The 27,661-nt window shown below is 44.3% G+C and overlaps 2 protein-coding genes across 2 annotated transcripts in view; one reads left to right on the top strand and one right to left on the bottom strand.

The window, feature by feature from the left end:
- Positions 1-2,137, top strand: BTBD6 (BTB domain containing 6; the record flags this gene model as incomplete). Its single annotated transcript, XM_082218890.1, has 3 exons — positions 1-81; positions 432-550; positions 735-2,137. 3 exons carry the CDS (start codon positions 1-3, stop codon positions 1,765-1,767), a joined length of 1,233 nt encoding a protein of 410 aa, XP_082075016.1. The 3' UTR covers positions 1,768-2,137.
- Positions 1-27,661, bottom strand: part of BRF1 (BRF1 general transcription factor IIIB subunit) — a 209,716-nt gene that overhangs the window by 123,968 nt on the left and 58,087 nt on the right. Inside the window, exons 4-5 of the mRNA XM_082217898.1 lie at positions 16,791-16,822; positions 5,048-5,120 (exon numbers count right to left, since the gene is read on the bottom strand). Of these exons, the coding sequence (XP_082074024.1) occupies positions 5,048-5,120; positions 16,791-16,822 (105 nt within the window). The remainder of the gene's footprint in view (positions 1-5,047; positions 5,121-16,790; positions 16,823-27,661) is intronic.

Here is a 27,661-nt window from a genome sequence, read left to right as displayed (position 1 = left end):
ATGTTCAATAACGAACTTATGGCGGACGTGCATTTTATTGTGGGCCCAGTGGGGGCAGCCAAGAAAGTTCCTGCTCACAAGGTTTGTGGGATCACACACAGCTTTCTTTTCCCCTGCTATGGGGTTCTATTTGTTCTGTTCTCCATCGAAAGACCCTTATACCATTCCACATGCCCTAGCTCAAAATTTTCTTATTTATAGGGTCATCGCATCATATTATCTTTGCAAAATGCAATTAAGGACTTGTATAAAACATGTTATCTTCTCTTACACTAGATAAAATAAATTTACACTCACGTGTACATTTTAAGTTTTACAGCTAAATGGGGAGGGGAAATACTCCTAAAACTGAAATTATTATATAATTCTACCTACTTAAATATAGCTGCCTACAACCATGGCTGATTTTCTTCTTCTTTTTTTAAATGCAGTATGTTTTGGCAGTTGGTAGCTCTGTCTTCTACGCCATGTTTTATGGAGATCTTGCAGAGGTCAAATCTGAAATCCATATACCAGATGTGGAACCTGCAGCCTTCCTAATCTTATTAAAGTAAGTGGTAGTAAAGATAACTTGGATGAAAACAAAGCTTTTCAGCAGCTTGGGAATATGGGTTTAAAGGCCTTTAAGGGTGGTTGATGTTAAATGATTAGCTGCAACCATATGCCTGTTCTTTTTAAAAATGGGATTTTCTCTCTTTTTTTTCTTCTTCTTTTTTTTTTTTTTGCATCGATAGGTACATGTACAGCGATGAAATTGACCTGGAAGCAGACACTGTGCTTGCTACTCTGTACGCAGCCAAGAAATACATTGTCCCGGCATTAGCAAAAGCTTGCGTCAATTTTCTGGAGACCAGTCTAGAGGCCAAGAATGCTTGCGTTCTGCTGTCTCAGAGCAGACTCTTTGAGGAGCCGGAGCTGACGCAGCGCTGCTGGGAAGTCATTGATGCTCAGGCTGAGATGGCACTAAAATCGGAGGGCTTCTGCGAAATAGATCAACAGACGCTAGAGATCATCGTGACGCGGGAAGCCCTGAACACGAAGGAGGTTGTGGTGTTTGAGGCAGTCCTGAACTGGGCTGAGGCTGAATGCAAAAGGCAAGGGCTGCCAGTTACGCCAAGGAACAAGCGGAATGTATTGGGGAAAGCTTTGTACTTGGTACGGATCCCAACCATGACTCTGGAAGAGTTTGCCAACGGGGCTGCTCAGTCTGACATCCTAACGCTTGAGGAAAGGCATAATATTTTCTTGTGGTATACTGCTGCCAATAAGCCCAAGTTAGAATTTCCGCTAACAAAGAGGAAAGGACTTGTACCCCAAAGGTGCCACCGATTTCAGTCCTCCGCCTACCGTAGCAATCAGTGGAGGTACCGAGGTCGGTGTGACAGCATCCAGTTTGCTGTTGATAAAAGGATATTTATAGCCGGACTGGGATTGTACGGGTCGAGTTGTGGGAAGGCGGAATACAGCGTCAAAATTGAACTGAAGCGGCTGGGAGCTGTTCTTGCCCAGAACCTGACGAAGTTTACCTCTGATGGATCTAGTAACACTTTCTCAGTATGGTTTGAGCATCCCGTGCAGGTGGAGCAAGACACCTTTTACAATGTGAGCGCCATCCTGGATGGCAATGAGCTGAGTTACTTTGGACAAGAGGGAATGACCGAAGTACAGTGTGGAAAAGTGACGTTCCAGTTCCAGTGCTCCTCAGACAGTACCAACGGCACTGGAGTGCAAGGAGGGCAGATACCTGAACTCATTTTCTATGCATGATGCATTTCACTTAGAATGTATTCCGGGACTGCTCTGCATATTATGGGATACTCTGACCTGACTGCAAATATTCCAGGGCGATTTGGAATGTTCCGCTACTTTTAACTGTCTACTTACCATCTGGCTATCAAACTAAGTGAAGGAATGCTCTTGAATTTAATCTTATTTTATTTATTCATAAGCTATTTGACTTAATTATTGAACTGCAACATGCAGGAGGGGGAAATGTTTTAAAAAATTTGCACGTGACGTGCGTTTATTTTGTATATAGATAAACTAACTTGCAGACTGCAGCTGGCTCAAACAGAATGTTCTAAAGTAGAGCGGTTTGAGAATCTGTTGAATATAAAACATTTTTACTTGTCCTAGATACCTGTGTGCTTTGCTGATTACTGGATCCATGGTCCCTTGTGTTCACATTAATGTTTGCATATAGTACGACTTAAGAGGCTCAACGCAAGGCTGCACTCCCACACCCATTTATACAAACCTAAGCTCCATTGGGTATTAAAGACACATAGGCTTCCACTACAGTGAACTCTTTAACATTTGCAGTTTATTCACTTGGGCATTTCTGCTAGCTGAAATGTACAGTCCCTGATAACTATGGTCCTATTGGGTCCATCAAAATAAGAGATACAATAGATGTACCAATTTCTCTTGATACAGGGCTGTGCTGGCACAAGGTGCCATAAACCTTTTGTGCAGCTCAAATGGTTGAAATCTCTGCAAAGAGTTCTATTAAGCTAAAATCATTGCGCTCCAATACCAATGGATGTTTACTTACTAAACAATTATAGTATCTCAACCCTGTCATTCTTTTTGTAAGGTTAGCCAATAAATACAGGCAAAAAAGTTTTCTTCAGTCTGTCAAATGAAGCAATGCAAGCACATCCACTTGGTTTTCAAAATCAAAAATTATAGCAAACTGTAATCTTATTCATGTTTTCCTGAGAATAGGTTATTTTGAATTTAGAGGGATTAACTTCTGAATAAGCAAACACGGGGTTGTACTGTTACTATTCGTAGAATTTAAATACCTTTTAAAAATTGAGTGGGGGCGGGGAATACTGTCTAAATTAGTTTTTACAATACAATAAACCCCCAGTAGGATACTGTCAGTTCATCATATACCCTATAGAGAAGGCTCAGAAATGAGTCTTCTCTCTCTCTCAAGATATTTCACAATAACTTTAAACTAGAAAGTGGGATATATTTATTGCCTCCGTTTTCACCCATATAAACTCTGAGCTAAAGCAACTGGAGATCTGTCTCTAATTTCAAAGTTTACTTGTTTTCTTGGTGGTTTTGGCAGCCATGATGCCCTTTTACTAGAACAGATCCTGAGAGTTTGCCATAACCAACACGTTTTCAGAACATAAGCTCAAACTGATTGTGGGGGTTAAACATTCGCATCTGAAGCAAGATTCAGTTAATTAGATAACATAGAGGTTTAGAGTAAAGAAAGAAAGTCAAACGAGCCAAGATCTAAAGAAAGTTACAGCAAATTCTTTGCATCCAATGGAGTCAAAAGCTCCACTGTGACACATTTTTGCAACTAGCTATAACTTCACAAAGTCACAGTCAAATTTGGGCATATACCGCACCCCAAGTAGCTCTTTGGAGCCTAGGCAGCATCTTCACAAAGATCACCATGACTGAGAAGCCAAGCAGCTTTTGAGATACTTCAGCATCATGCCAACGAACTCCTACAAAACAATACTCAGCACAAATATATACTGATGTCACTGATGCAATATTCCTGTCCAACCTTTTAAGATCCAACAATGCAAGATGCTTGGTGTGCTTTAAAAGAATATTTGTATTGCCACTGTCCCATTTCAGTTAATTTGACAATTTGACAAGCTGGTCTCTGCATAAGTTCCTGAATAACCTGGGTATCCTGAGAAACCAAAAGCTTAAATATTCTAGTAATCATGTAGGACAGCATGCAATACATGCAAGCTTTCAGAAGTAGCTGGCACAGCTTTATGGCTAAGACTACAAGCTACGACACCCCCGTTTAAAATCTCACCTCTGCCATGAACTGCCCAGATGACATTAGCCAAGCCACTCTCAAACCTTTGCCATCCATGATGGAGTGTAAACAGGGGCTACCACTGACCTATGGTGTTACTTTAAGATGGCTGGGGTAGCATATGTAAAGTGTTCCGGACACTCTAAAATACTATAAAAATTCTAAGAATTATTATTATTATTAAAGTAGATATCAGAGTTATTACCAGACAGGTTCTGGGCAACAATTACACAAGTGCCTTGATTAATGTGGACTAACCTGCTTGTAAAAATTAAATGCAGTTGTTGTTTTTTAAAAAAAGTTTTTGACATTTAGTAAATTTTGGGGTTCCCTGGCATGTCTTGCTTCCTCAAAATACTAAAATTTATTTGTAGAAGACAATAATCAGCAAGCTTCTGACTTGTCACGATATGTATACGTTTAACATCACACACACAGCAGTGCTGTTACTATTGCTGATACATATCCTTACAGGAGTTAATACTGCCTGGTAGTGTGATGCCAATTGCTGGTTTATACATCCATAGCACTAATAGTGCTTGGAAACAACCCCCAGAGAGTCTATGTTTAACACCAGTGTTACAACCACTGCCCAAATCTTCTTTGATTTCTCGAGGTTGTTGATGAAGCACTGACCTTTTAAGGTGGGTTACATCAAAGCCAGCCAAATATTGACCGACTTCTGTCTGAAGTAAGAGAGCACTTTTAAAGGTATTTTAATCTCTTTATTTCAAACCAAGAAGATGGATTATTCACCTACACATCCCTCTTAGAGGAGATCCACATACACACACACACAAGGGTGTGATGTTGTTTCTGAGCAGATCTACTACCAAGAAGCCCAAGTGGCTGAAGGGGTAAGTGCTGGTTGCAATACGTCAATGTCTAATTGCAAAGTCTCCCACACTAAAGGTAACCACATTAAATATTTGCTAAGATAATTTGCATACTGTTCGCTTACTTAAAATAAATAAAGACAGAAGTAATTGGAAGAAGGAGCCTTATCTTGCTCACACTGCTGTGATAATAAACTACTTAAGATTTTTCTGTTCTAAAGTTACCTCTGTGCTTTTAATTGGCAGCTTTCATCTCTGGACTCCTTGGATTTAGTATTAAAATGCCTTCTACATACAGGTTAAATTGAATTATGTAATTATTATTTTTTTTTAGCTTGAGAAGCTGCCATGAAATCATGGCACAAGTATACCCACGTACCGAAAGTCAACTCTTATTAAAAAATACCTATAGCTGGAGCATTTATGCAGAGCTCTCTGGCCAACAGAAGAAAAGTTTTTCCCAGGACGTAGACATTCACCTGTGTAAGGAAGGGGAGAAAGGGTACTTTGATTATTAAGCAGCAAAAGTTACAATGTTCTTGTACAGAAATAAAACTGTCCTAAATATGTTTTAAACAAGTGTTCACATGTTTTAAACATATAAAAGTATAAACTTCTGGTGCTGACTATTATTTACCAGTCTCATTGGCATGTGCCGAATTTACGTATAAGCTAAACAAGCTATAGCTTAGGGCCCGACTCTCTTGGGGGCCCCCCAAAAAAAATTAAAGGAAAAACAACATGGATGTACATTTCCAAAATATAAGATAAAAAACAAATAAAATAAAACCTACATACAGCAACAGTGGCAAATGGCTTTAGATACCTATTAGGTGCATAAATTATCATACAGCATATACTCAACACTAGAAACAGTGACAATTTGTTGTTGACAAAGGACAACTGGACATATAAAGGGCTCCATTACCTTCAGTAGCTTAGGGCCTCATCAAACCTAAATCTGGCCCTGGTCTTCGGGCAAAAATATCCACACTGAGTCATAATACTGTGGTGACTTTGCACTAGCAGAAACATTTCCACTCAATTTTCACCAATTCCCTCTACCCACTGTAGACTCTGTAGACTCTTGTGCCTGCCAGAAAGATGTGTCTGAAGGCCAGCCAGCGTGGGATGTGGCACAGAGAGAACAGGCACAAAGAACATCATGGGATACAGCACAGAGAGAGATACAGTGGAGAGGCTGAGCATTGCCAGCAAGTGGGTTCTGTGGCTTGAACCACCGTAAGCCCTTTCCACTAGGCCAAAACTACGATGGGATACAACCTAATAAAAAGAACTGGAAGCTTCACCGCATGCCATGTGTGGCCTTTGATAGGCTACCAATTTCAAGGAATGGGCGAGTTGGAAGGGACCACAAGGGCCATCTAGTCCAACCCCCTGCCCACCGTGGGGCTCAAACCAAAGGCTCTTAGATTAAGATCAAGGGAAGTAATAGTGCCACTGTATTCTGCTCTGGTCAGACCTCGCCTGGAGTACTGTGTCCAGTTTTGGGCACCACAGTTCAAGGAGGACACTGACAAACTGGAACATGTCCAGAGGAGGGCAACCAAAATGGTCAAAGGCCTGGAAACGATGCCTTATGAGGAACGGCTAAGGGAGCTGGGCATGTTTAGCCTGGAGAAGTGGAGGTTAAGGGGTGATATGATAGCCATGTTCAAATATATAAAAGGATGTCACATAGAGGGGGGAGAAAGGTTGTTTTCTGCTGCTTCAGAGAAGCGGACACGGAGCAATGGATCCAAACTACAAGAAAGAAGATTCCACCTAAACATTAGGAAGAACTTCCTGACAGTAAGAGCTGTTTGACAGTGGAATTTGCTGCCAAGGAGTGTGGTGGAGTCTCCTTCTTTGGAGGTCTTTAAGCAGAGGCTTGACAACCATATGTCAGGAGTGCTCTGATGGTGTTTCCTGCTTGGCAGGGGGTTGGACTCGATGGCCCTTGTGGTCTCTTCCAACTCTATGATTCTATGATTCTAAGAGTCTCATGCTCTACCGACTGAGCGATCCCAGTCGCTAAGCACTTTGGTAATTCTCAGGTTTTTTAGCTTGAATCACAACCTTCGTAGTTCATACACGGAGACACACACGTGTGTGTGTGTGTGTGTGTGTGTGTGTGTTCGTATATGAACTGTATATGGAGCCCAGGGTGGAATCGGTGTACAAATGTCAACACTTTTCACTTTCTGAAGATCCATTATAATACATAGATACAGATGATTTCAAATTGCTGTTCTGAAAAATACTACATTTGGGGTATTGGAGGAAGAAAAAGACTTCAACCAAGTCAATGGGAAAACAGAAAGGGGTGTCAGAAAATGTATAGCAGAGGGTAGTGCATACGTGGCACTCAGTAAACCCAGATGCTGATCAGGGTGTAACAAGCTGATCTCAAAGCTCCTTCAAGCTTTTATAATCTGTGGGTGGCTACCCCCAAATTTCACTGACAGTAATCATTCTCATTTCAGTTTTTTATACTTAGTATGTGTTTTTTACTATGCAATAGGTTCTATAGATGTCCTATCAAGAAAATGGCTTTACAGGTTTTTTGGGAAACTGCTAAGAGAAGTGAAGTGCTTTCTCCAAGTTACAGTTCCACCCTCTTAATAGGATGACCTGCAGCTCTAAGCCTTCTTATACTTCCTCATGTACAGAATAATCAATAGACACTTCTGCCTACTAGTCCTCTCCCCCTTACCATTTCTAAGTGGAAAGCAAGGGGGGGGGGGAATTCACTGTGCTGCTACAAATTAAATCCAGCAGAGCAAGAGAAACTTGTAATCAATGCCAAATGTATTGCAAGGAGGGAGGGACAAGTAAGTGGGGTCAGGGCTAAGGTTACCAGTTGTCCCCGTTTCCCGGGGACAGTCCCCGGATTTACAAATCAGTCCCCATACAAAATTGAAAAGTGTCCCCGGATTTATTGAAAAAAATCTGGTAGCCTTAGTCAGGGCACAAAGCTTAATTTCCACCAATGTTTAGGGGCACCAGCATCTGGAAGTGTTCCCCCCCCCAAAAAAAAGACCCTAAAATATTCAAGAAGCTTCACTTCAGATATCACATTGCGATGCATTTTGCATCTTTCTCCCTTCCCACACCCTGGAAAAAGTGTTGGGATTATCGTCATATTGCATCTTGATTAGCACTTGGACTGAACTAGTTCAACTGGATGAAGTTCACAGAAGTAGTTCAAAAATGAACTACACCTGAAAGTAGTTCCCATAATTGCCAGGTCACCTGAAGGCAAATTAAGTTCATTTGGGGTAGAACTTGATACCATATCTAGTTTATCTTCACATACACCCTCTGTACCCCCCCCCAGCAGGAGCCCTGACTCTGATTAGGCTTTTTTTTAATGGAGGCAATGTTCTAAGGCTTATTTGGCAGATATGTCAGTGCTTCTGTTGCTAAGGAAGCTTAGTCGCTTAATCACTCTTGCTAAGCATCCAGAAAGAAGGAATGTGAGGCATTTCCTGTATCTTCTCTGAGAAGATATTTACTCTCTTCCAAAAGGAGCAGCTTGAAGCAAGAAATACAGGTACAGAAACAAAGTGAATGATGCCTTGTGCCTTTAACTGCTGTGTGACTGGCATAAATTAAACAGAGTAAGCCTTTTGTAGTATGGAAATAAAATTATGGGGAAAGATCCACCTGTTAACATTCTGCCAGTTAGACATCTTATTACTGAGTGTGACCACAATATAATTTTGGACGCTATACTCTACAATTCTATGATTCTAAGATAAAGAAAGGCAGCATTACAATTTATTTTTCATTTTCCTCCTCTATCCTGCCAAGTTTTTAAAAAAGTGCTTGGTCCAGCTGGTGGTCACACCAAAACATGGTTTGAACTAACCATAGTTTTGAACAAATCATGGACTGAGGTTCCCAAACTAGGGTAAGCCATAGTTGCGTATTCTACCTGTTCAGTTGCTCCAGTTTCTATTGGTGCAAGGGCTTCCCAGAGGCAGAGTAAAAGCTATAACTATGGTTTGTCAAGTCACACAGCACACCAAATCATACTTCATGTAAACCATGGTGCTCAAATCCCATCCATGACTTCAGAGTCTAGTTTGTTATCAGCAAGCCAGTGCTTGCTTACTGAGATAGCATACCAAGCCATGGTTACAATTACTTTACTATGGTTTGGTGTAATTTCACTCAAACTGGTATGTCTGCTCCTGAGTGTCATGACGTCCACTCAAATGATTGCAATTCGCTGCACCCCAAACCCCAGAGCACTGGGGTGAAGACTTCTGCTCAGACAACACTGGATTTTACCCATATTAGTTTACCTTGTTTTGTCTAAAACTGGAGTCAGAAGACTATAGAGCAGGTGTGGAGACCCTTTAGCCCTCCAGAAGTAGCAACTGGCAATTGGCTGTTGAGAGTTGTAGTTCAACATCTGGAGGGTCAAACGTTCCCCACACCTGAAGATAGTGGATTGCGGTTTAACAGTTTCAGTATTGTGGTACTGATCTCTCTTTTGATTATTTCTGTCCAAAAAGAAACAACAGCAGAAAGTAAAATGACCTTAAACCAGCCCAGCATTGACAATTCTGACTACCAATGGTCCTCAACAGTCTTCAGCAGAGGGAGGTCTTTCCTATCGCCTCCTACCTGATCCTTTTTACCAGGAATTTCTAGGGTGTCCTACTACTGAGCAATTCCCCCTCCACACACAGACACCACAGACAATGATTCCTTTATTTTACCCCCCCCAAAAAAAAAAAAAACCCCGAAGAAAAGCTGTCTCTGTCCCTAATCTACCCTACTTCTATCATTTGTACTCCAAGAGCAAGGCAGACAGCTTAGCTTTGCAAAAAGGAAAAACAAAACACTTGATATCAGAGACCCTTGGGAATTTCTGATCTAAACTCTCAAAGTACAATTTCCCAGAGTTTGGTTTTGTCATCGATTGAGATAGGAAGCCTGCATGCACTGCTCACTATTCCATTGCTCCGCTGGGTTTTTCCATAGACCTCATACATGTTTAATGCCAGTACAAAAAGTCAGCAGGAAGAAATTGGTTTAGAGTCCCTTGATAAGCAAGTGTTACTGATGCTTCAGCTGGAGAACACACACACGCTCACACTTCATTTTGGAATTATAAAGTATTTATAAGCTTGAATCTGGAGCTTTATACCAACAATGAGAGAGGGGATAACCACAAGGTACTCAATGTGAATCAATGATGGGGCTGCGTTGTTGCATTGTGTCAATTTACGGTGCTTTGCTGTAAATATTTTACAAGCATCCGTCCTCTGCTCTGGGTCTTTTTCCTTTTTTTTTTTTTTTTTTTTTTTGCAGCGGGGCGGTGGGAGGAGGAGTGTCATCATCTGCACACATTCAAAATTCTTGCTTATTACGTGGATTCCATCAAATCGCACGGGTGCATTTCACTTTTTGGTTGCAGCAAACTCCCATTTCAAAGATAAATACATCTCTTTCCTACAATTCTCAGATCTCCGCAGCATCCGGCACTGCCTTTGCCACAATCTCACTCCGGCAAGCCACGTTGCTCTTAGGCCTCGGCTCTCCATCTGCAATGTTGGAAATGGGGATCCGCAAATTTTGACTGGCTTTGGTAACCAAGCCAAAATCTGTGATCACCATCATTCTGCCCTCCCCTTCTCTGCAACCTCAACTGTACCTCCATGGAAGAGCAGGGGCAATCCACCTTCCTGGAGGTGGGGAGTATTCCTATGCAACAGCAGGGATGACCTTTCCCATAACTGCACTGAGCATCTAAAGCAGGCATAGGATGTTTTGGGACTACAACTCCCATCATCCCTAGCTAACAGGTGTTAGCATTTTATGCATCTGATGCTGCAGATGTGATTGGTGTAAATCACATGCCTGTCTGGGAAGACCATGGGGACGGAAGACAGCCTTTTCTCTCTTCCGTTGCGGGTACTGTTGGGCTGTACTTTTGCTTTTACTTCGTCCTATTCTCTCTCGGAACTGATGAGAGAGGACACCATAATTCCTTGTCTGTACATAAAAGGTAAAGGGACCCCTGACCATTAGGTCCAGTCGTGACCGACTCTGGGGTTGCGGCGCTCATCTCGCTTTATTGGCCAAGGGAGCAGGCATACAGCTTCTGGGTCATGTGGCCAGCATGACTAAGCTGCTTCTGGCGAACCAGAGCAGTACACGGAAACGCCGTTTACCTTCCCGCCAGAGCGCTACCTATTTAACCTCTTGCACTTTGACATGCTTTTGAACTGCTAGGTTAGCAGGAGCAGGGACCGAGCAACGGGAGCTCACCCCGTTGCAGGGATTCGAACCGCCGACCTTCTGATCGGCAAGTCCTAGGCTCTGTGGTTTAACCCACAGCACCACCCACGTCCCTTGTCTGTACATAGTGTGTAAATAAATACGTAGATTAGCTCTACGATGTCTCATGCTTCTTGCTGTGTAATGCTAGAAGATTAGTGTGCATATGCCATCTTGTATATGTCGCTGAGCGCACTGGAGAAGAAGGGAAATGCCTTTTCCAGAGCTGCGCATACCAGAGGACGCTTGGAGTGCGGGACGCAGGAGCATCTCAGGACGTTTATCAACAACAGGACCAGTGGTCAGGGATGATGAGCATTGTAGTCCCAAAACATCTGGAGGGCCCGAGTTTGCCTATGCCTGATCTAAAGCTCAGAACAATGGGCAATCCCCACTGACTCTCCTTGGAGAGGAAGGCTGAGTTTCTCATCATCATCATCCTCACCAGAGCAAAACAGGATAGTCACTGAGGTGCAGATGAGGATAACAAATAGGACCCCTGTTTGGACTAACACAGACCTACCAGGGTTGTCATGTGGATTGCTTAAAAAAACAATTAGAACACTTCAAAAAGAGTCTGGGAAATTGCAAATATTCTTTTAGGTAGCAAGCTCCGGTTGAGCCTTTCCCAGCTTTCTGTGCAACCCGGAGTTTCAAATATCAAGCTGCATTTATCCGAAGCTCATTTGATTCCCAAATGATGAGATGCCAATCACAGTAGCACTTAGTCTATGAAAGACAACAGGTAAGTGGGGGGGCCAGTTGCAAATGCTTCATCATCAACAAGGTCAAGAAAAGCAATTCCAGGCAGAGCAGAGCTAAGGCACTCAAGCAACCGGGCTCCATATCAGGTTACCAGCTGCTCAAAACTTACTGTAAAAATAAGATCCACCGTTTCACTCTGGAGATTACAAAAGAAATATTTCAGGGAAGAAATAATTATTATCTGGTGACAGCCAGCCAAGAGAGATCAAGATTGTTTCCAAAGGAGGAATTTCAACATCTACTGAGACTATCAGTTCACTCTTTTGAATTATTTCTTTAACCATGCTATGCATTATTTCCTCATACTATACCAAGTCAAGCAGTTCTCCAGACAATGTCTCCAATGACTGGGGTTTACCTTTGTGGAGAAATCATCCCAGTGAAAAAAGAGCTGTTAAAAAACTCTACTTTCAGAGTACAAAGCTTCAATACTGGATAATTCCTCTAGTTCTATCATTTTGAAATCTCAGCTCTCAATTTAGAGTGGAGTTTCTGCACAAAGCAACTTTTTTTTGCCCTTCAATTCCTGACTTCCATGGGGGGAGGGGGGGTTCACTATATCATTTCTGCCAGCCTGAGCCTGTAAAACTCCATGTAACATCTAGTTTTTTCCTCCAGATCAGGAGAAAGGCAAGCAGCAATACAGCCATCAAAGAAAGTCGATGGAGAACAGACAAGGGTGGACCTAGCCTGCAAGGGCAAAAAAAATCTATTTGGGCAACATTAAGAAAAATATGTCAAAATGGCCAGCAGCATAACATCAACCAGAAAATTACATTTATAAAACAAGATGCATCACAAATCAGTAGATCACCTTAATAAACCAACAGAGCTGGAACACTGCTCAGGTGAGGCATTTTAAGCATGTGCCTAAATACAAATACTGTATGCGCCTGCCTGATATTCACTTTGGGTGCATTCCAAAGGGCAGGTCTCACCACACTAAAAGCCCTGGTCTTAGTGAGTATAAGACGAACCTGAGGAACATAAAAATTCCTTCAGTAGTCAACACATTTTCATACAGTTTAGGATGGGGTTGCTCCAGGGGGCTTTCTATTAAGAGTTTAAGGTGACCTTCCCCCATCAACCCGATAAAACCCAGCAGAATGCATTATATTTATTTATGCACTGTATTCATAACCTGCTGTATATAATATTTAAAAATGAAATCAATAAAAATTGCCCATAAAGCCATAATTAAAAACACCAAGAATTACTGATTAGTTGAAAGGAGGGGGGGGAATGCATTTTTCAGACAGACCTTTGCAATCTAGTTTTCAAAAGATGTCTGAAAGAAGAGAAGGATGGTTCCTGCTGAACTTCTACCGGCAGGGAGTTCCACAGGGCAGGGCCTGCCACACTAAAGGATCAATCCTTTGGAGAAGCCTCACAGAACCTCTGGGGCATGGGGAGCCACCAGAAGTGCCTCATCCGAGGATAGTGTCATCCCATTCGGACATGAAACTCACAGGTGTGAGCAGAGAGGGAAGTTCTTCCTGACTATAGTCACCACCAGTTTGTGAAGAAAATCTACCCAGCAAGCTGTATGGTGAATAGATTTTTCTCTGGCCACAGAATTCTCAAAAGTCTGGCAAATCCAGGCTTTAAATTTAAATTCCTAAATCTAAGAATTTAAGGAGCCATTTCAAATATCAGCTTTAGACAAGACATTAAAGAGTTACGTGCAAGCTAATTATTACAAGTGTCATAAACCAAACGGCAAAGTCATCAAGCAGTCATCAACATCATCCTAATTAGTAGTTGACATGTCAACCCAACTACCCTTAGCTATGGTAAGCTACATAAAATGTGGGTTAGTAACTAGCCTGAGCCTCTCACACCCACTTCCTCCTAGTCTGTATTTAAGCATATAACCATCATGGACAGAGACAGGCCAAGGCACTTAAGGGCCTGATCCAGCAGGATTTCCCCCTCCACCCACAGAGTGATCTACCTTCAATTGCCCCGTGGAAATAGGGCGTGTCATTTTAGGCAGCAAAACTTAATTTTTGCAAATTTCTTAATGAGGTGTCTTAAAAATATGTTTTTGGGTGTGATTAATTTTAATCTGCTACTATTTGGGGAACTGGACAACTATTATCTTGGTAAGTCTACTTTTGATGAAGAAGCACATAAAATGCTTTCAGAAAACCAAAGAGTTTTAATTTTGCCTTCTGAAAATGTCAAGTAATGCTAAATAATAATTAATAATAATAATATATCTTCAAGTGCTTAGCAATCATTTTTAATTATTTCCACGCACATTTACACACATTTTACTTACCAAGCAAATCTATGTTATATTAATCTGACCCAAATTTCTTTCGAATTCCAAAATCACGTTGCAACTTTTTAGGACCGCTCATTTTTGGAATTTGAAAGCTGAAAGATTCAACATGCCCTGCTGTGGGAATGATCATGAGGGAAGAGGGAACAAGCTTGTTTCTTCCTGCTCTGCGGGGTAGGACTTGAACCAGTGGCTTCAAGTTACAAGAAGGGAGATTCTGACTAAACGTTAGGAAGAACTTTCTGACAGTAAGAGCTATTTGACAGGGGAACGGTCTCCCTCAAGAGGTTGTGGGCTCTCCTTCCTTGGTGTCTGGATGGTCATCTGCCATGGATGCTTTAGCTCAAATTCCTGCATTGGGGGGGTTAGACTAGATGACCCTCGGGATCCCTTCTGACTCTAAAATCCTATGATTCCATGATCACCCCTTTTTCTTCTGTTGTTGTGCATTTTGACAGGTTTTTTTTAAGAAAAGAAAAGAGTAGGAGGGGAAAGAGTAGGCAAGAGAGAGGAGAAAAATGGACATGTATACAGTATTTAATAAGCAGACACCATGCTTTAGGCTGATGTCAAAAGTGAACCTGAAAAGGGTGGGAAATAGTGGGAAAATAAATAAATCCAACTGTCAAAGAGATTCAACAATCCAGAAGAGCTAAATGTTGCCTTCTATAACTATCTATCATATAATAAAAATCAGCATTGGCAGCCATGAAACCCCAATGCCTCTCTACCACCTCTGACATACTGCTATATGGAGTCTATTTTTAGCACTGGCCCCTTTAAGAATAAAAATTTGTTAAATTACTGCAATTCCCAAAGGTTCTTTGAAGCTCCACGCAGTCGATGAGAGGATGCCAGTTACTAGAGACAGCTGGAGAGGCCAAAAATAACCTCTACCAGCTGAGTTGTGTATAGAATATTTTGATATGGGATGGTCATATCAAACACATGCAACACATATATATATAACCGTTGAGAATACCAATCCTTACTGCACTTCTACAGACAACTCTGTGTGCACTTTCAGTCCAAATAGTTATCATGCAAGTATACCAACTACCAGAGGCTAAAGCTCATTCAACCATCACCCTAATTATTCAGAAAATATGCAACAAACCTATGTGTATCAATCATTCTCTTTTCAAACCAACCCTGCTAAAATATTTTCTCCCCCCTTTTGACCCATGGTCCTCTATTTCGCATTTTCTATAATTTTGTAAGAAGTAAAAGCTAGCTTGAATGGTGCATAAAAGCCTAACTCAACAGGACATGCTGAATTTCCCAACTTTCAAATTCCGAAGACGAAGGGTGCTAAAAAGTTGTAAAACTACATAGAAATCATTAGAAAATGTGTGCCATGTACTTGCAGTTATATTATTGATTTACGTTTCTATTTATTTAGCATCACCTGACATTTTCAGAAGGATTAAAACAAAAATTGGTTTGTTTTCCGAAAGCAGTTTATGCGCTTCATCGGTAGACTTAACAAGCTGAATGCTGCCCAGTCACAAAAATAACAGCGGATTTGCATTCCCCACACCCAAAAACATTTTTTAAGTCTCATCACTGATGAAATTTGCAAAAAGTAAGCTTCATCCCATAAAATGACAAGCCCTGCTACCCCAATCTTGTGCCAGCCAAAGTCCTGGAGTAGAAGGAAGGTCGCACCTTGGGGGTAGAAAATCTACTCTGCATGTAGATAGTCCCGGGTAGGGCTGGCAAAGTCCTCACCAGTCTGAAACTCTAGAGCAATGGTTCTCAACGTTTTTCCAACCATGGTCCCCTTCCTGCCTTGTTTCCTTCCTGTGGCCCCCCTGTCCTACCGGTAGAAAGGTAGCTACAGTGGTGCCTTGGGTTACATACGCTTCAGGTTACAGACTCCGCTAACCCAGAAATAGTGCTTCAGGTTAAGAACTTTGCTTCAGGATGTGAACAGAAATCGCATGGCGGCGGCAGCTAAAGGTGGTGCTTCAGGTTAAGAACAGTTTCAGGTTAAGTAAGGACCTCCGGAACGAATTAAGTACTTAACCTGAGGTACCACTGTATTTAAATGTCTTGCTTGTAAATAGAACATGTCTTATTTCTAATTTTTACAAATCCACTGGGCAGCATGGTCACTTCTCGGTTGACTCTACTCTTGTTTTCTATTCTCTACGACTTCTCTGTTTTGTTTTTTCTTTTCTGATTTCTTTTCTCAGTCACTTCTGTTTTCTTCACTTCTCACTTCCCTCTGTGGCCCCCGTCTTGTGCCGTGACCCCCCCCCCATTTACGTGATTTTCACCTGTGGCCCCTTTGGAATTTTCTATGGGGTCTCCAGGGGGCCATACAGCCTGCGGTTGAGAAACACTGCTCAAAAGCCGTGCTTCCTAAACTTGGGTCTCCAGCTGTTTTTGGACTACAATTTCCATTATCCTTGACCACTGGTCTTGCTAGCTAGGGATGATGGGAGTTGTAGTCCAAAAACAGCTGGAAGGCACCAGGTTGGGGGGGGGGGAAGCAGGTATATAAAATCTGACCTTGGGCCACTGCCTCAGCAGCAAGTTCATTAGCATCACAATGATGCTAACTGTTGATTTGTTATTTGTTGAAGGGAGCGAGAGGCACCAAACACTTGATCTCTAATTGCATAGAACAATTATCCCCGATTTCCAACCCCTGTGATTTTCCTGTCCAGCACTGCTAAGCCAAAAAAAGAGATAATTAAGGCTTCCTGAATAAGCACCCACGTTAGTAGCTCTTCACTTGCAAGCATTAATGTTTGAGCAGAACATTTGGAGAAAAGCAGATGCAGTACAATACCTGAAGGAGATCGCTGAGGTCAAGCAGCATGTCTGTGGTGGAGGTTAAGGAACTTAAGTACATACTCAGGCGTGAGGAGCTGCTCTTTGATTGGCAGCTGGGAAAAGAAACAAAAGCACTTTGCTCCAAATGCACATGAATAGGGTGTGTCATCTCCTTATCCTGATTCGTTAAGCAAGGTGGTGAGGGGTTTTCCAAACACACACACAATCCACTCATTCATAAGCGTTTAGTAAGGGTCTGCATCTTTCGCTGCTGTTTTATTAAGAAAAACGTTGCCTGGCATTTAAGCCAATATTCTAGTGAGTACAGAACACTAATTTCAGGATGGAACTAAATGCTAACAGAGACAGGAGGTGGATCAAATTATAGGGGAAAGGTTGCTTTATGAATGCCACAGATCCCACCATTCGCTTCCCCCAATTCTAACCAAATCATGCTCCCCAGACTTTCTAAATGCACCATGTGGTTATCGTAAAAGAGAGTCAGGCCTGCTCTGCTCCCCATCCCAGAATTTTAGAACTACACACTCCTCCTTTTCTAATAACATCTGATAAAACCGACACATTGCGCAACGTCATCAAACTGCAGGTTTACGGGGGGCGGGGGGGGTGGCTTTGTTTAAACAAACCACCAAGACAAGTGGAACAAAACATTTGCTCCCAAAGGCAGAGAAAGGGCTCAAAAGCATTGGGCACACCATATTTGAGTATCAGGTGGCGGCACCTTTGGAGGTTGGTTTTCAGAGTGTAAGAATGTAAGGAAAGCCCTGCTGGATCAGAAGGAAGGCCCACCTTGCCAGCATCCTGTTTTCCGCAGTGGCAGATCAGATGATGCGGAAATCCCACAAATAGGGAACAAGAGCAGTTGTCCCCAGCAAGTGGTACTCAAGAGGAATGATGCACGTCTAGTAGCCAGCCACTGACAGCCTCACCTTCTGTGACTTTGTCCAACCCCATTTTTAAGCCATCTTGTGGCAGTGAATTCCATAGTCTCATTTATGAGCTGTTTCCTCGGTGCTGCCTCTCCTCTGTTCAGCTGCAAGTCCCCTCTCACCAGTGAGTGAATGCCCAAATCAAGCAGAGACACAGCAGGGGTGCTCCTCTGAGGACGGGGAAATTATTACTGTGAACACATTTTAAAAGCAAATCATTTGACCTGGAAGAATGATTGAACACCTCCAATTTTATGATTCCGAAAGAAGAAAAACATGGCTCAGCTATCAGTAGGTTTGGCAGACATGGCTAACACATTAAAACTTTGAACATGCTTCCTTCCTTTTCTCACATCAGCCAAGCAGCAATAGCACCCTCCTGCTGGAACAACCAATAGGGGGGGAATGTTTAACCAAGAGACTGCATTGATGCAATGAACCACAGGCACCTCTACCAGCAACAATCAACAGCTAAAAGCCAGGTGTGTCTAAGTCACATGGAACGCAAAGCACACTGGCCAGGTTCTTCTCAAAGGGATTGCAAAAGAAGAGTTACCTTTCTTTGGATCCCATCCATCTTTCTGCTATCATTCTCCCTCCGGGTTTACATTTCCTTTCAGTAACATCTCGGTTTCATTTCCAAATCTCCTGCCGATCTTGCTGTCTGGCAGAAGTGTTTTTGCCAGGGAGATCTCTGAGAACAACTCGCCAGGTATTGTGTGATTTTTAAACGGCTCGACGTGACACTTATTAACTGTGCATGCGACACTTTGCACAGTTTCGTCACAAAAACAGAGACGTCCCTGTCCACGAGGAAAATATATACAGTGGTACCTCTGGTTGCGAACGGGATCCGTTCAGGAGGCCCATTCGCAACATGAAAAGAGTGCAACCTGCAGCGGTGCGTCTGTACAAACGCGGGTTGCGATTGGCCGCTTCTGCGCATGATGTCATTTTGCGCTTCTGCGCATGCGCGAGCGGCGAAACCCGGAAGTAACCCTTTCCAGTACTTCCAGGTCACCGCAGGACGTAACCTGAAGCAACGTACCATGAAGCGGACGTAACATGAGGTATGACTGTAATCTAAAAATGTTTTTATTGTTTATTACATTTTCATTCTGAAAATGCAGATGCTCTAGGAAGTATACATGGTTCTCTCCCCCCCCCCTTTATCTTCAAAACAATCTGTGGAGTAGGTTCAGGGGGGGGGGGAGAGAGAGAGAGAGAGAGAGAGAGATGTGGCCCAAGGGCACCCTGTGAACTTCATCAGGGCCAGCTCCAGGTGTGAGGGGGCCCTGGGCAAATTGTGCTCTTTCTCTGTCAGTGGGCTCTGGCTCACCTGGTTGCAGTGACAGTGCTCCAAGCAGAACTGCTGGGGGGGTCTACCCTCCCCCCCAACAACCTTTAATTCCCCACATTGCTCCAGAATGGGCAATAGGCTGGGGGCATTGTGAAAAATGAGAAGGGTGGCTAGATCCAACCACCTGCTTGGAGTGCCAGGTCAGGAAAAAACCTAGAGGGGTCTCAGGAAGGGGCATCATCAGCGGGTTCTGCTTGGGTCTGGGATTCTGGCCCCTGTTGAAGGACACCAGCTCCAAGCTTCACAGGCAAGAGAGAATTTGAACCTGGGCCTCCCAGCATCCTAACCACTTCACTACAATGGCTTTCTTAAAAAAGGCTTTGCTAGCCCTGTCATGCAAGATGGCTGAGATTCATGGTCTGACCTTCTGAGAGCAACGCATGAGCCGTAGCACTGAATAGGATGGGGTTTTGGTCAGTGCCGTGACAGTCTGTCAGGGAACTGACATCGGAGGGAGAGGCGAAGGGGAGGCTCCCAGATTCTGCGGGCGAAGGACCCAGCACCAGGGGGAGAAGCAGCTCGGTAGAGGAAGGAAATCAGCGCAACACCAGGGATAAAGGGGGGCAAATGGGGGAAGCGGAGGGAGAGCTCCTGGATTCTTCTCTGGAGATCAGTGAGGAGAGCACAGGTCCTCCACTACCCACGCCCTCCCTCCGCAGAAGACTCCCGCGCAGTGAGAGGAGGAGGAGACTGGGAGTCAGACAGCTTCTATGCTGGAAAAGGTTTAAGAAACGCCCACAGACAGATTCTGCCAGCGACTGAGACAGCCACGTGGAGATGGGCTGTGCAGTCAGAACGGTCTAACCAAGGCAATTAAGCCTAGAGAGGCAGCAGTTTACGCACGAGTAACTCATACCCATTACACAGTCAATCTTTCTGGTTAGCATAACAACTCAAATCCCAAGGATGAGATGGTCTGAGTCTAGGGTGGCACCATAGCACATATCTAACCCCCTGTACCTTGAAACAGTCTTGCCCCTGTTCAACCACAGTGGAGACAGGGACACAGGTCTAACCCCATGCTATAACTTGGCCATGGGCCCTCTTAGTCCCTTCTAGGGATGCCACAAAAACCCAGTTGCCTATTGGTCACCTATGGGCAGGACAACTGTTTTTATGTACTCAGTTTCCTGATAGCGAGACTTTGCAGCTGCACGGTTTCAGAGATCTTCACAAAGACTGGAGCAGCTTTTTGAGTGACTATGAGTTACGCCAACAGAACACTGTGCAATAATACAACATATATTAGATGATTCGTTCATTCAAATTTTTTAGATTATGGAATGTTTTCTTAGCTTGTGCAAGCATTAGAAAACTTCAGCGCTTTGATGAGTTAGTCAAGGTTGGCTTTTCCATAATTGCAATCTTTCTTTCAACTTAATAAACACTAGAGAAGATCTTAGCACATTTCAGTTTAAATACTGTGGTTTTTGTTTTTTTTTAAGGATAGGAACAAAAAAACAAACACGAAGAGCTTCAAAGTTATACTGCACATTCCACAGCTACACCTTATCAGCAAGGTAGGGGAGGGGTATTCACTTGGCACAATCGGAACCTTTATCCAATGTCGGGGAGGGAAATCACACTAGGGGGTTTGGGGGTATTATAATTCCTATTACAATGAGATTTCCAATGCATGGTAGGGTAGAATGCTGGTGTCTGAAGAAGTGTCCTTGACAATATCCAAACACTCAGAGCCAGAAAACACCAGTAAGAAACCTGCAGGAAAACTGCCATTGGTTAGAGAAATGTCCCCACAAACATTACAAGGCTTTGTGCCAACCTGCTGGCACTTCCTGTGCAGTCATGAGTTGCCTCACTCTCTGGAAAAATGAAAGAAAACCACTTGTTTCATTCAAAGGGGGACGGGTTTTGCAGAAAATTGCCCAACACATTTGAAAGTACAGTGGTACCTCTGGTTGTGAATGGAATCTGTTCCGGAGGCCTGTTCGCAATATGTGCAGAACGCAACCTGCGTCTGCGCGTGTTGCGATTCGCCGCTTCTGCGCATGACATCATTTTGCATGTTTGTGCATGCGCGAGCAGCAAAACCCAGAAGTAACCCTTTCTGGTACTTCCGGGTTGCCACGGGACACAACCTGAATACGTTCAACCTGCAGCAAACGTAACATGAGGTATGACTGTATACCCACCCAATCCATGAGCTCGAATCAGCTCTGGATAGATGCATTTACCCTTACCCCTTCCTATCCCAGCTTCTCCCAGCAAATGGGGTTCTGGATTGGGGGAGGAATAGTCTAGGCTAAGAAAGAGGTTTCTGTACCTTGAATGCCATAAAGGGGGCAGGAGGGGTTTTGTTTACTCCTTTGGCATGTACAGTGTTACCTCAGGATGCGAACGGGATCCGTTCCGGAGCCCCGTTCGCATCCCAAATGGAACGCAAGACGTGACAGCGCGTCTGCGCATGCACGGGTCGCGTTTCGCCGCTACCGCGCATGCACGTGGCGTCATTTTGAGCGTCTGCGCATGCGCGAGCGGCGAAACCCAGAAGTAATGCGCTCCGTTACTTGCAGGTTGGCGTGGAGCGCAACCGAACACGCCCAACCCAAAGCACATTCAACTCGAGGTACGACTGTAACTGTAAACTGGTTTGCGTCCAGTGCTCTTGGGTGTCCTAGAATCAGAGTTGGAAGGGACCCAAGGGTCATCTAGTCCAACTCCCTGCAATGCAGGAATCTCAGCTAAAGTATCCATGACAGATGGCCACCCAACCTCTGCTTAAAAGTCTCCAAAGAAAGGGAGTCCACCACCTCTCGAGGGAGTCTGTTCCACTGCCGAACAGCTCTTACTGTCAGAAAGTTTTCCCTAATGTTAGTTGGAATCTCCTTTCATGCAGCTTGAAGCCTACTCTCCAGAGCAGGAAAAAACAAGCATGCTCTCTCCTTCATGTGACGGCCCTTCAGATATTTGAAGATGGCTATCATATCTTCTCTCAGTCTCCTCTTTTCCAGGCTAAACATACCCAGCTCCTTCAAACGCTCCTCATAAGGCTTAGTTTCCAGACCCCTGATCATCTTGGTTGCCCTCCTCTGCACACATTTCCTGTCGCTGCCCATTGCTCTATGAAAAATAATCAGGGTACTTTTACATTGATGGGGGTAGTAAATAAACAAGGGACATTGTACAGGTGTCAATTTGTAACATTTTTCAAGAAGAAGAACTTTGTAGGTCAACTGATGTGTACAGACAACTCCTCATTCGAATGCATTCAATAGGTGCACGACCGTGCATATGGGCATAGCATCTAGCTCGGAAATGAGCCAAAAACATCACAAAAGGGGGTGGTAACAGGGCAAGGCAGGGCAGGAACAGGGTGTTTGCAGGCTTTTTCAATGGCGTTTCAAATATACCTTACTTCACTCAAACACGCGGTGCCTCGAAACATAACCCCCCCCCAATAAATAGGGAGTTACCTGTATATGAAATGTGTGCGGGGAAAACCCTTTTGCTTCCACTAAACTGTCAATGAAGTAATTAAACATAACTTTTGTACAGAGCTTTCAAGTGGTCACAGTGCTTCATATACATAACCCAGTTGCAATCCTTATACTGTAAAGCTTACAGAAATTCAGAAGGTCAGCATTGTTTACTCCCATACTTCAGATTGAGCGACTGAGGCAGAGAGAGAGAGAGAGGGAGGGAGGGAGGGAGGGAGGGAGGGAGGGGGAGAGAGAGAGAGAGAGAGAGAGCAGCTTCCCCTAAGACCGCCTAGAGAAAGCAGGGACTTTCTGATTCAGAAAGGTTTTCTCCCAGAATCCTGGGAACCATAACTCACCCCTTACAATACTACAATCCCCAGCACCCTTAACAAACTACAGTTCCCAGGATTCTTTGGGGGAAGCCACATCCACGACCTCAATCCCTTAACCACTTCTCTTCAACAAGAAGCCTCCGTTCAAAGTAGATACAAAACATCTCCATGAATATATTTATTTGTGTGTCTGTGTGTCTGTTGCATTACACTGAATTTCAGGAGTCAGCAGGTGCTGCAATCCTATTCTGGGGCTTAAGGATGCCCCCTCCTTCATAAGACCTTACTTCTGCCACAACAGCTTGTAAAAAAAACCACCCTTAAGATGGCAGATCCAAGTTCTTCTGTCTACATCCATATCCTATATCCAACCTGCCTTTTTCAGTGCCATAGAATTTGTATAAGAGCCTAGTGAGAGAGACAAAAGATCCTTTGTTGCAAGACGCGCACAAATTCAGATGGGCTGTGCAAGCACATCCAGCCTCTGACAAACCCTTCACACAGACACACCCTTTGACAATTGCTTTACCAGTGGAACAAGAGGGCGAGGCTTTATTACTGTCTTCAAAATACACTGAAATAAATCATCTCGCCTGCCTCGGCTCTGCTTCCAGCTACCCCATTTACAGCTTAAAAAGAATACATATAACAATATATTCCCAAAGTTCCTAAAGATACCTCGTGCATCTGGCGTCACAATGAAAACCCATGGAGAGAGCTATGCAGAGGCGGAAGTGGGGCTTTCAGCAGGATTCTCAAACGCTCAAAGGTCAGAGAGCAGGTTTGATCTCAGAATACGCCAGGCTTGCTTGCTTCCGAAATTCATAGAATCACAGAACTGCAGAGTTGGAAGGAACCCTGAGGACCATCCAATCCAGGGGTCAGCAAACTTTTGCAGGAGGGGGCTGGTCCACTGTCCCTCAGACCTTGTGGGGGGCTGGACCCACCCTCTCCTGAAAGTACCCCCTCCCCAAAGGACCCCCCCCTCTCCCGAAAGGAAAAACCCCACCGACGCTGATGCCACTCACGCTGCAGCTGCCAACGCCACCTTGTCTTTGGCAGCATTGTCTTCATCCTCTGCCTTGGCCAGGGGTTCACGGGGTGCAGAGCCCAGCCCACTGACCTGGGCGGCAGAGGCAGCCTCTCCGCCACCGCCGCTTCCTCCCGCTTGGCTCTTGGCCATACGCAGCTGCCTCAGCGGGAAGGAAGGGACGTCACCCAGAGGCATTCGCTGCTTCGGATTGGCTGCAGGACCTTCCTGCAGCCAATCTGAAGCTGCATCAGCATTGCAGAAGTCAGTCCCCATGTGGCAAGGCCTCCGCGCCACACCGATTTAGCGCAGGGACTGACCGAGCGGGCAGCAGGGTCTGCAGGCCAGATGAACGAGCCCGGTGGGCCGCATCCGGTCCCCGGGCCTTAGTTTGCCGACCCCTGATCCAATCCAACCCCCTGTGATGCAGGAATAGGCAGCTGTCCCATAGAGGGATCAAACCTGCAACCTTGGCGTTAGCAGCACAATGCTATAACTAACTGAGCTATCGTGGTTATAAATGAAGGGTGGCCATTCACGCTGGGAAAGGTGAGCCACTGCATTTCTGGACAGACTTGCACTGACTTGGATCCAGAGCCCCTCCATGAAGGAAGAGGGGCATGCAATTTCGGCAGCCCCCTGCAAAGCTGCCCAGAAGGTTGAGGGACACCCCAGAACAACATAGGAAATGTGAGGGGCTGCAAAGAAATGGAGAATGGGGGGGGGAATGCTTCCCTGCCACCACCTCAGCCTGACGCCTCCGCCAGGTTAGTCCCTTCCATAAGCAAATGAGAGACTTTCAGAACGGTCTGGATCAAGTTCACTGACAAGTGGCTTGGCCCTCATTAAAAATAATTCACCAGGAAAAGAGAAAGCAAACTATTTCCACAGGCCCCAGCAGTATAGAAGCCTCACAGGAGAACACAGAATCATATAACTGTAGAGTTCTATGGACTCTCCTTCCTTGGAGGTTTTTAAGCAGAGGTTGGGAGGGGAGGCATCTGTCATGGATGCTTCAGCTGAGATTTCTACACTGCAGGGGACTGGACTAGATGACTCTTGGGTTCCCTTCCAACGCCACAATTCTATGATTCTATGCTCCTTCCTTTTGCAAATGATAACTCACATCTAGCAGAGGCTGCTGCTCCACTAACGGGAGAACATTTCTGAGGGCAGAGGGAGGAGGAGGACTGGCCAAAAATCACCTCTTCTCTATTTCGCCTGCAAGAGCATTCAAAGCACTGCCAAAGACAAATCTGGATCGAACCCAACAACAATATAGTGAGTGTGTTGGATCACGTTCGTACACTTTCACTGTAAACACAATGCACACACAAACCTTGAAGAAAAGAATCCGATGAGCCAGAAATAGCTTAGCACACGGATGCCTGAATGGAAGACAACAACACTAGAAATTCATTACATATACACACAGAGCAGCATTGTGTGATGGTTCAGATATCCATTAAAGATTAAGAAAAGTTCAGGGCGCAAATTTGAGGCCTCCCTTGCAGCAACGTCAGATAATGTTTAGATGCCAGGCTGCCAGTGCAAAGAGGAAATGTGTCATTTGCTTTCCAAGGGGTGGCCTGTTCTATGCCTGCTGTGAGAGCAATTATCAATAGGAAGCAGTTGTAAAAACACCCCTTTGTTTTTAATCTCTCTCTCTCTTTTAAAATACAAACGGTTTGGGAGACTGAATCACAGAAATAGTGACTTCATCCCCAGCAACATGCTGGGAGAGAAAAGGTCAGGAAGATGGAGCAAGTAGTATCTGGGGTCTTTAGTGAGGCTGGAATGCAGCACACAAACCAACATTTGTCCCCCTTAGTATGAGCCAGTTCAATATAATCCGTGCAAAGACTAAGACCCCCATATGAGGTCAAGCCCCCTTTGTTTGCAAGATTATCCCTTTTGGTGAAGCCATTTGGTGGAGCTATTTATAGACAAGACATATAATACCCATCACAAAAGGAACTATATAAAGGACAAGGCACCCGCTAAACACAGCCGAGTTCAAATCGAGCTGCAAATGTCTAACTGGCTACAAAAGCAGGGGGAAAGTCCTCCAGATTACCTCATGCCATTGTGTCTGGTTGCATCAGCAGACCACAGTTTGCAGCCAAGCAAAGGAATGCAGGATAAAAATATTTGGGGGTGCGGGGTGGGAGAGGTCGAGGGAGATGTTTGGAGTTTGGGCCTGGAAAGAGCCTAGGACAAGAGCAGAATAATGGGTGTGGTGACAGTCACTTACTAGCTGGACCATGCTCAGAGAAGAGCTGCCAGGACAACAAGGAGTCTGAAAATTAAGTCCTCTGAGGAACGGTTGCCAGAGCTAGTATTGTTTAGCCTTAGACAGAATAGGAAGAGGTGAAGGGGAGATGTCTCTGAAAATTTGAAGGCGTGCCACGAAGAAGCTGGAGCTGATTTTGTCTCTGTTGCCAATTTGGGCCAAACTAGAATCAAAGGATGGAAGCTGCACAGAAGTAGATATCAGGTCAATATTAGGAGAAATAACAAGAGCTGTTCATAGAATCATAGAATCATAGAATCATAGAGTTGGAAGAGACCACAAGGGCCATCGAGTCCAACCCCCTGCCAAGCAGGAAACACCATCAGAGCACTCCTGACATATGGTTGTCAAGCCTCTGCTTAAAGACCTCCAAAGTAGGAGACTCCACCACACTCCTTGGCAGCAAATTCCACTGTCGAACAGCTCTTACTGTCAGGAAGTTCTTCCTAATGTTTAGGTGGAATCTTCTTTCTTGTAGTTTGGATCCATTGCTCCGTGTCCGCTTCTCTGGAGCAGTAGAAAACAACCTTTCTCCCTCCTCTATGTGACATCCTTTTATATATTTGAACATGGCTATCATATCACCCCTTAACCTCCTCTTCTCCAGGCTAAACATGCCCAGCTCCCTTAGCCGTTCCTCATAAGGCATCGTTTCCAGGCCTTTGACCATTTTGGTTGCCCTCTTCTGGACACGTTCCAGTTTGTCAGTGTCCTTCTTGAATTGTGGTGCCCAGAACTGGACACAGTACTCCAGGTGTGGTCTGACCAGAGCAGAATACAGTGGCACTATTACTTCCCTTGATCTAGATGCTATACTCCTATTGATGCAGCCCAGAATTGCATTGGCTTTTTTAGCTGCCGCGTCACACTGTTGGCTCATGTCAAGTTTGTGGTCAACCAAGACTCCTAGATCCTTTTCACATGTACTGCTCACAAGCCAGGTGTCCCCCATCTTGTATTTGTGCCTCTCATTTTTTTTGCCCAAGTGCAATACTTTACATTTCTCCCTGTTAAAATTCATCTTGTTTGTTTTTGCCCAGTTCTCTAATCTGTCAAGGTCGTTTTGAAGTGTGATCCTGTCCTCTGGGGTGTTAGCCACCCCTCCCAGTTTGGTGTCATCTGCAAATTTGATCAGGATGCCCTTGAGTCCATCATCCAAGTCGTTGATAAAGATGTTGAATAAGACCGGGCCCAAGACAGAACCCTGTGGCACCCCACTAGTCACTCTTCTCCAGGATGAAGAGGAACCATTGATGAGCACCCTTTGGGTTCGGTCAGTCAGCCAGTTACAAATCCACTGAGTGGTAGCATAGTCAAGACCGCATTTTACCAGCTTCTTTACAAGAATATCATGGGGCACCTTGTCAAATGCTTTGCTGAAATCAAGGTAGGCTACATCCACTGCGTTCCCTTCATCTACCAGGCTTGTAATTCTGTCAAAAAACGAGATCAGGTTAGTCTGACATGACTTATTTTTCAGAA

Source organism: Podarcis vaucheri (genome assembly GCF_965113315.1).
Source record: "Podarcis vaucheri genome assembly, chromosome: 1".
Taxonomy (NCBI): Eukaryota; Metazoa; Chordata; class Lepidosauria; order Squamata; family Lacertidae; genus Podarcis; species Podarcis vaucheri.
Note: the sequence above shows the minus strand (reverse complement) of the source record. Positions and strands in the feature narration are given on the sequence as shown.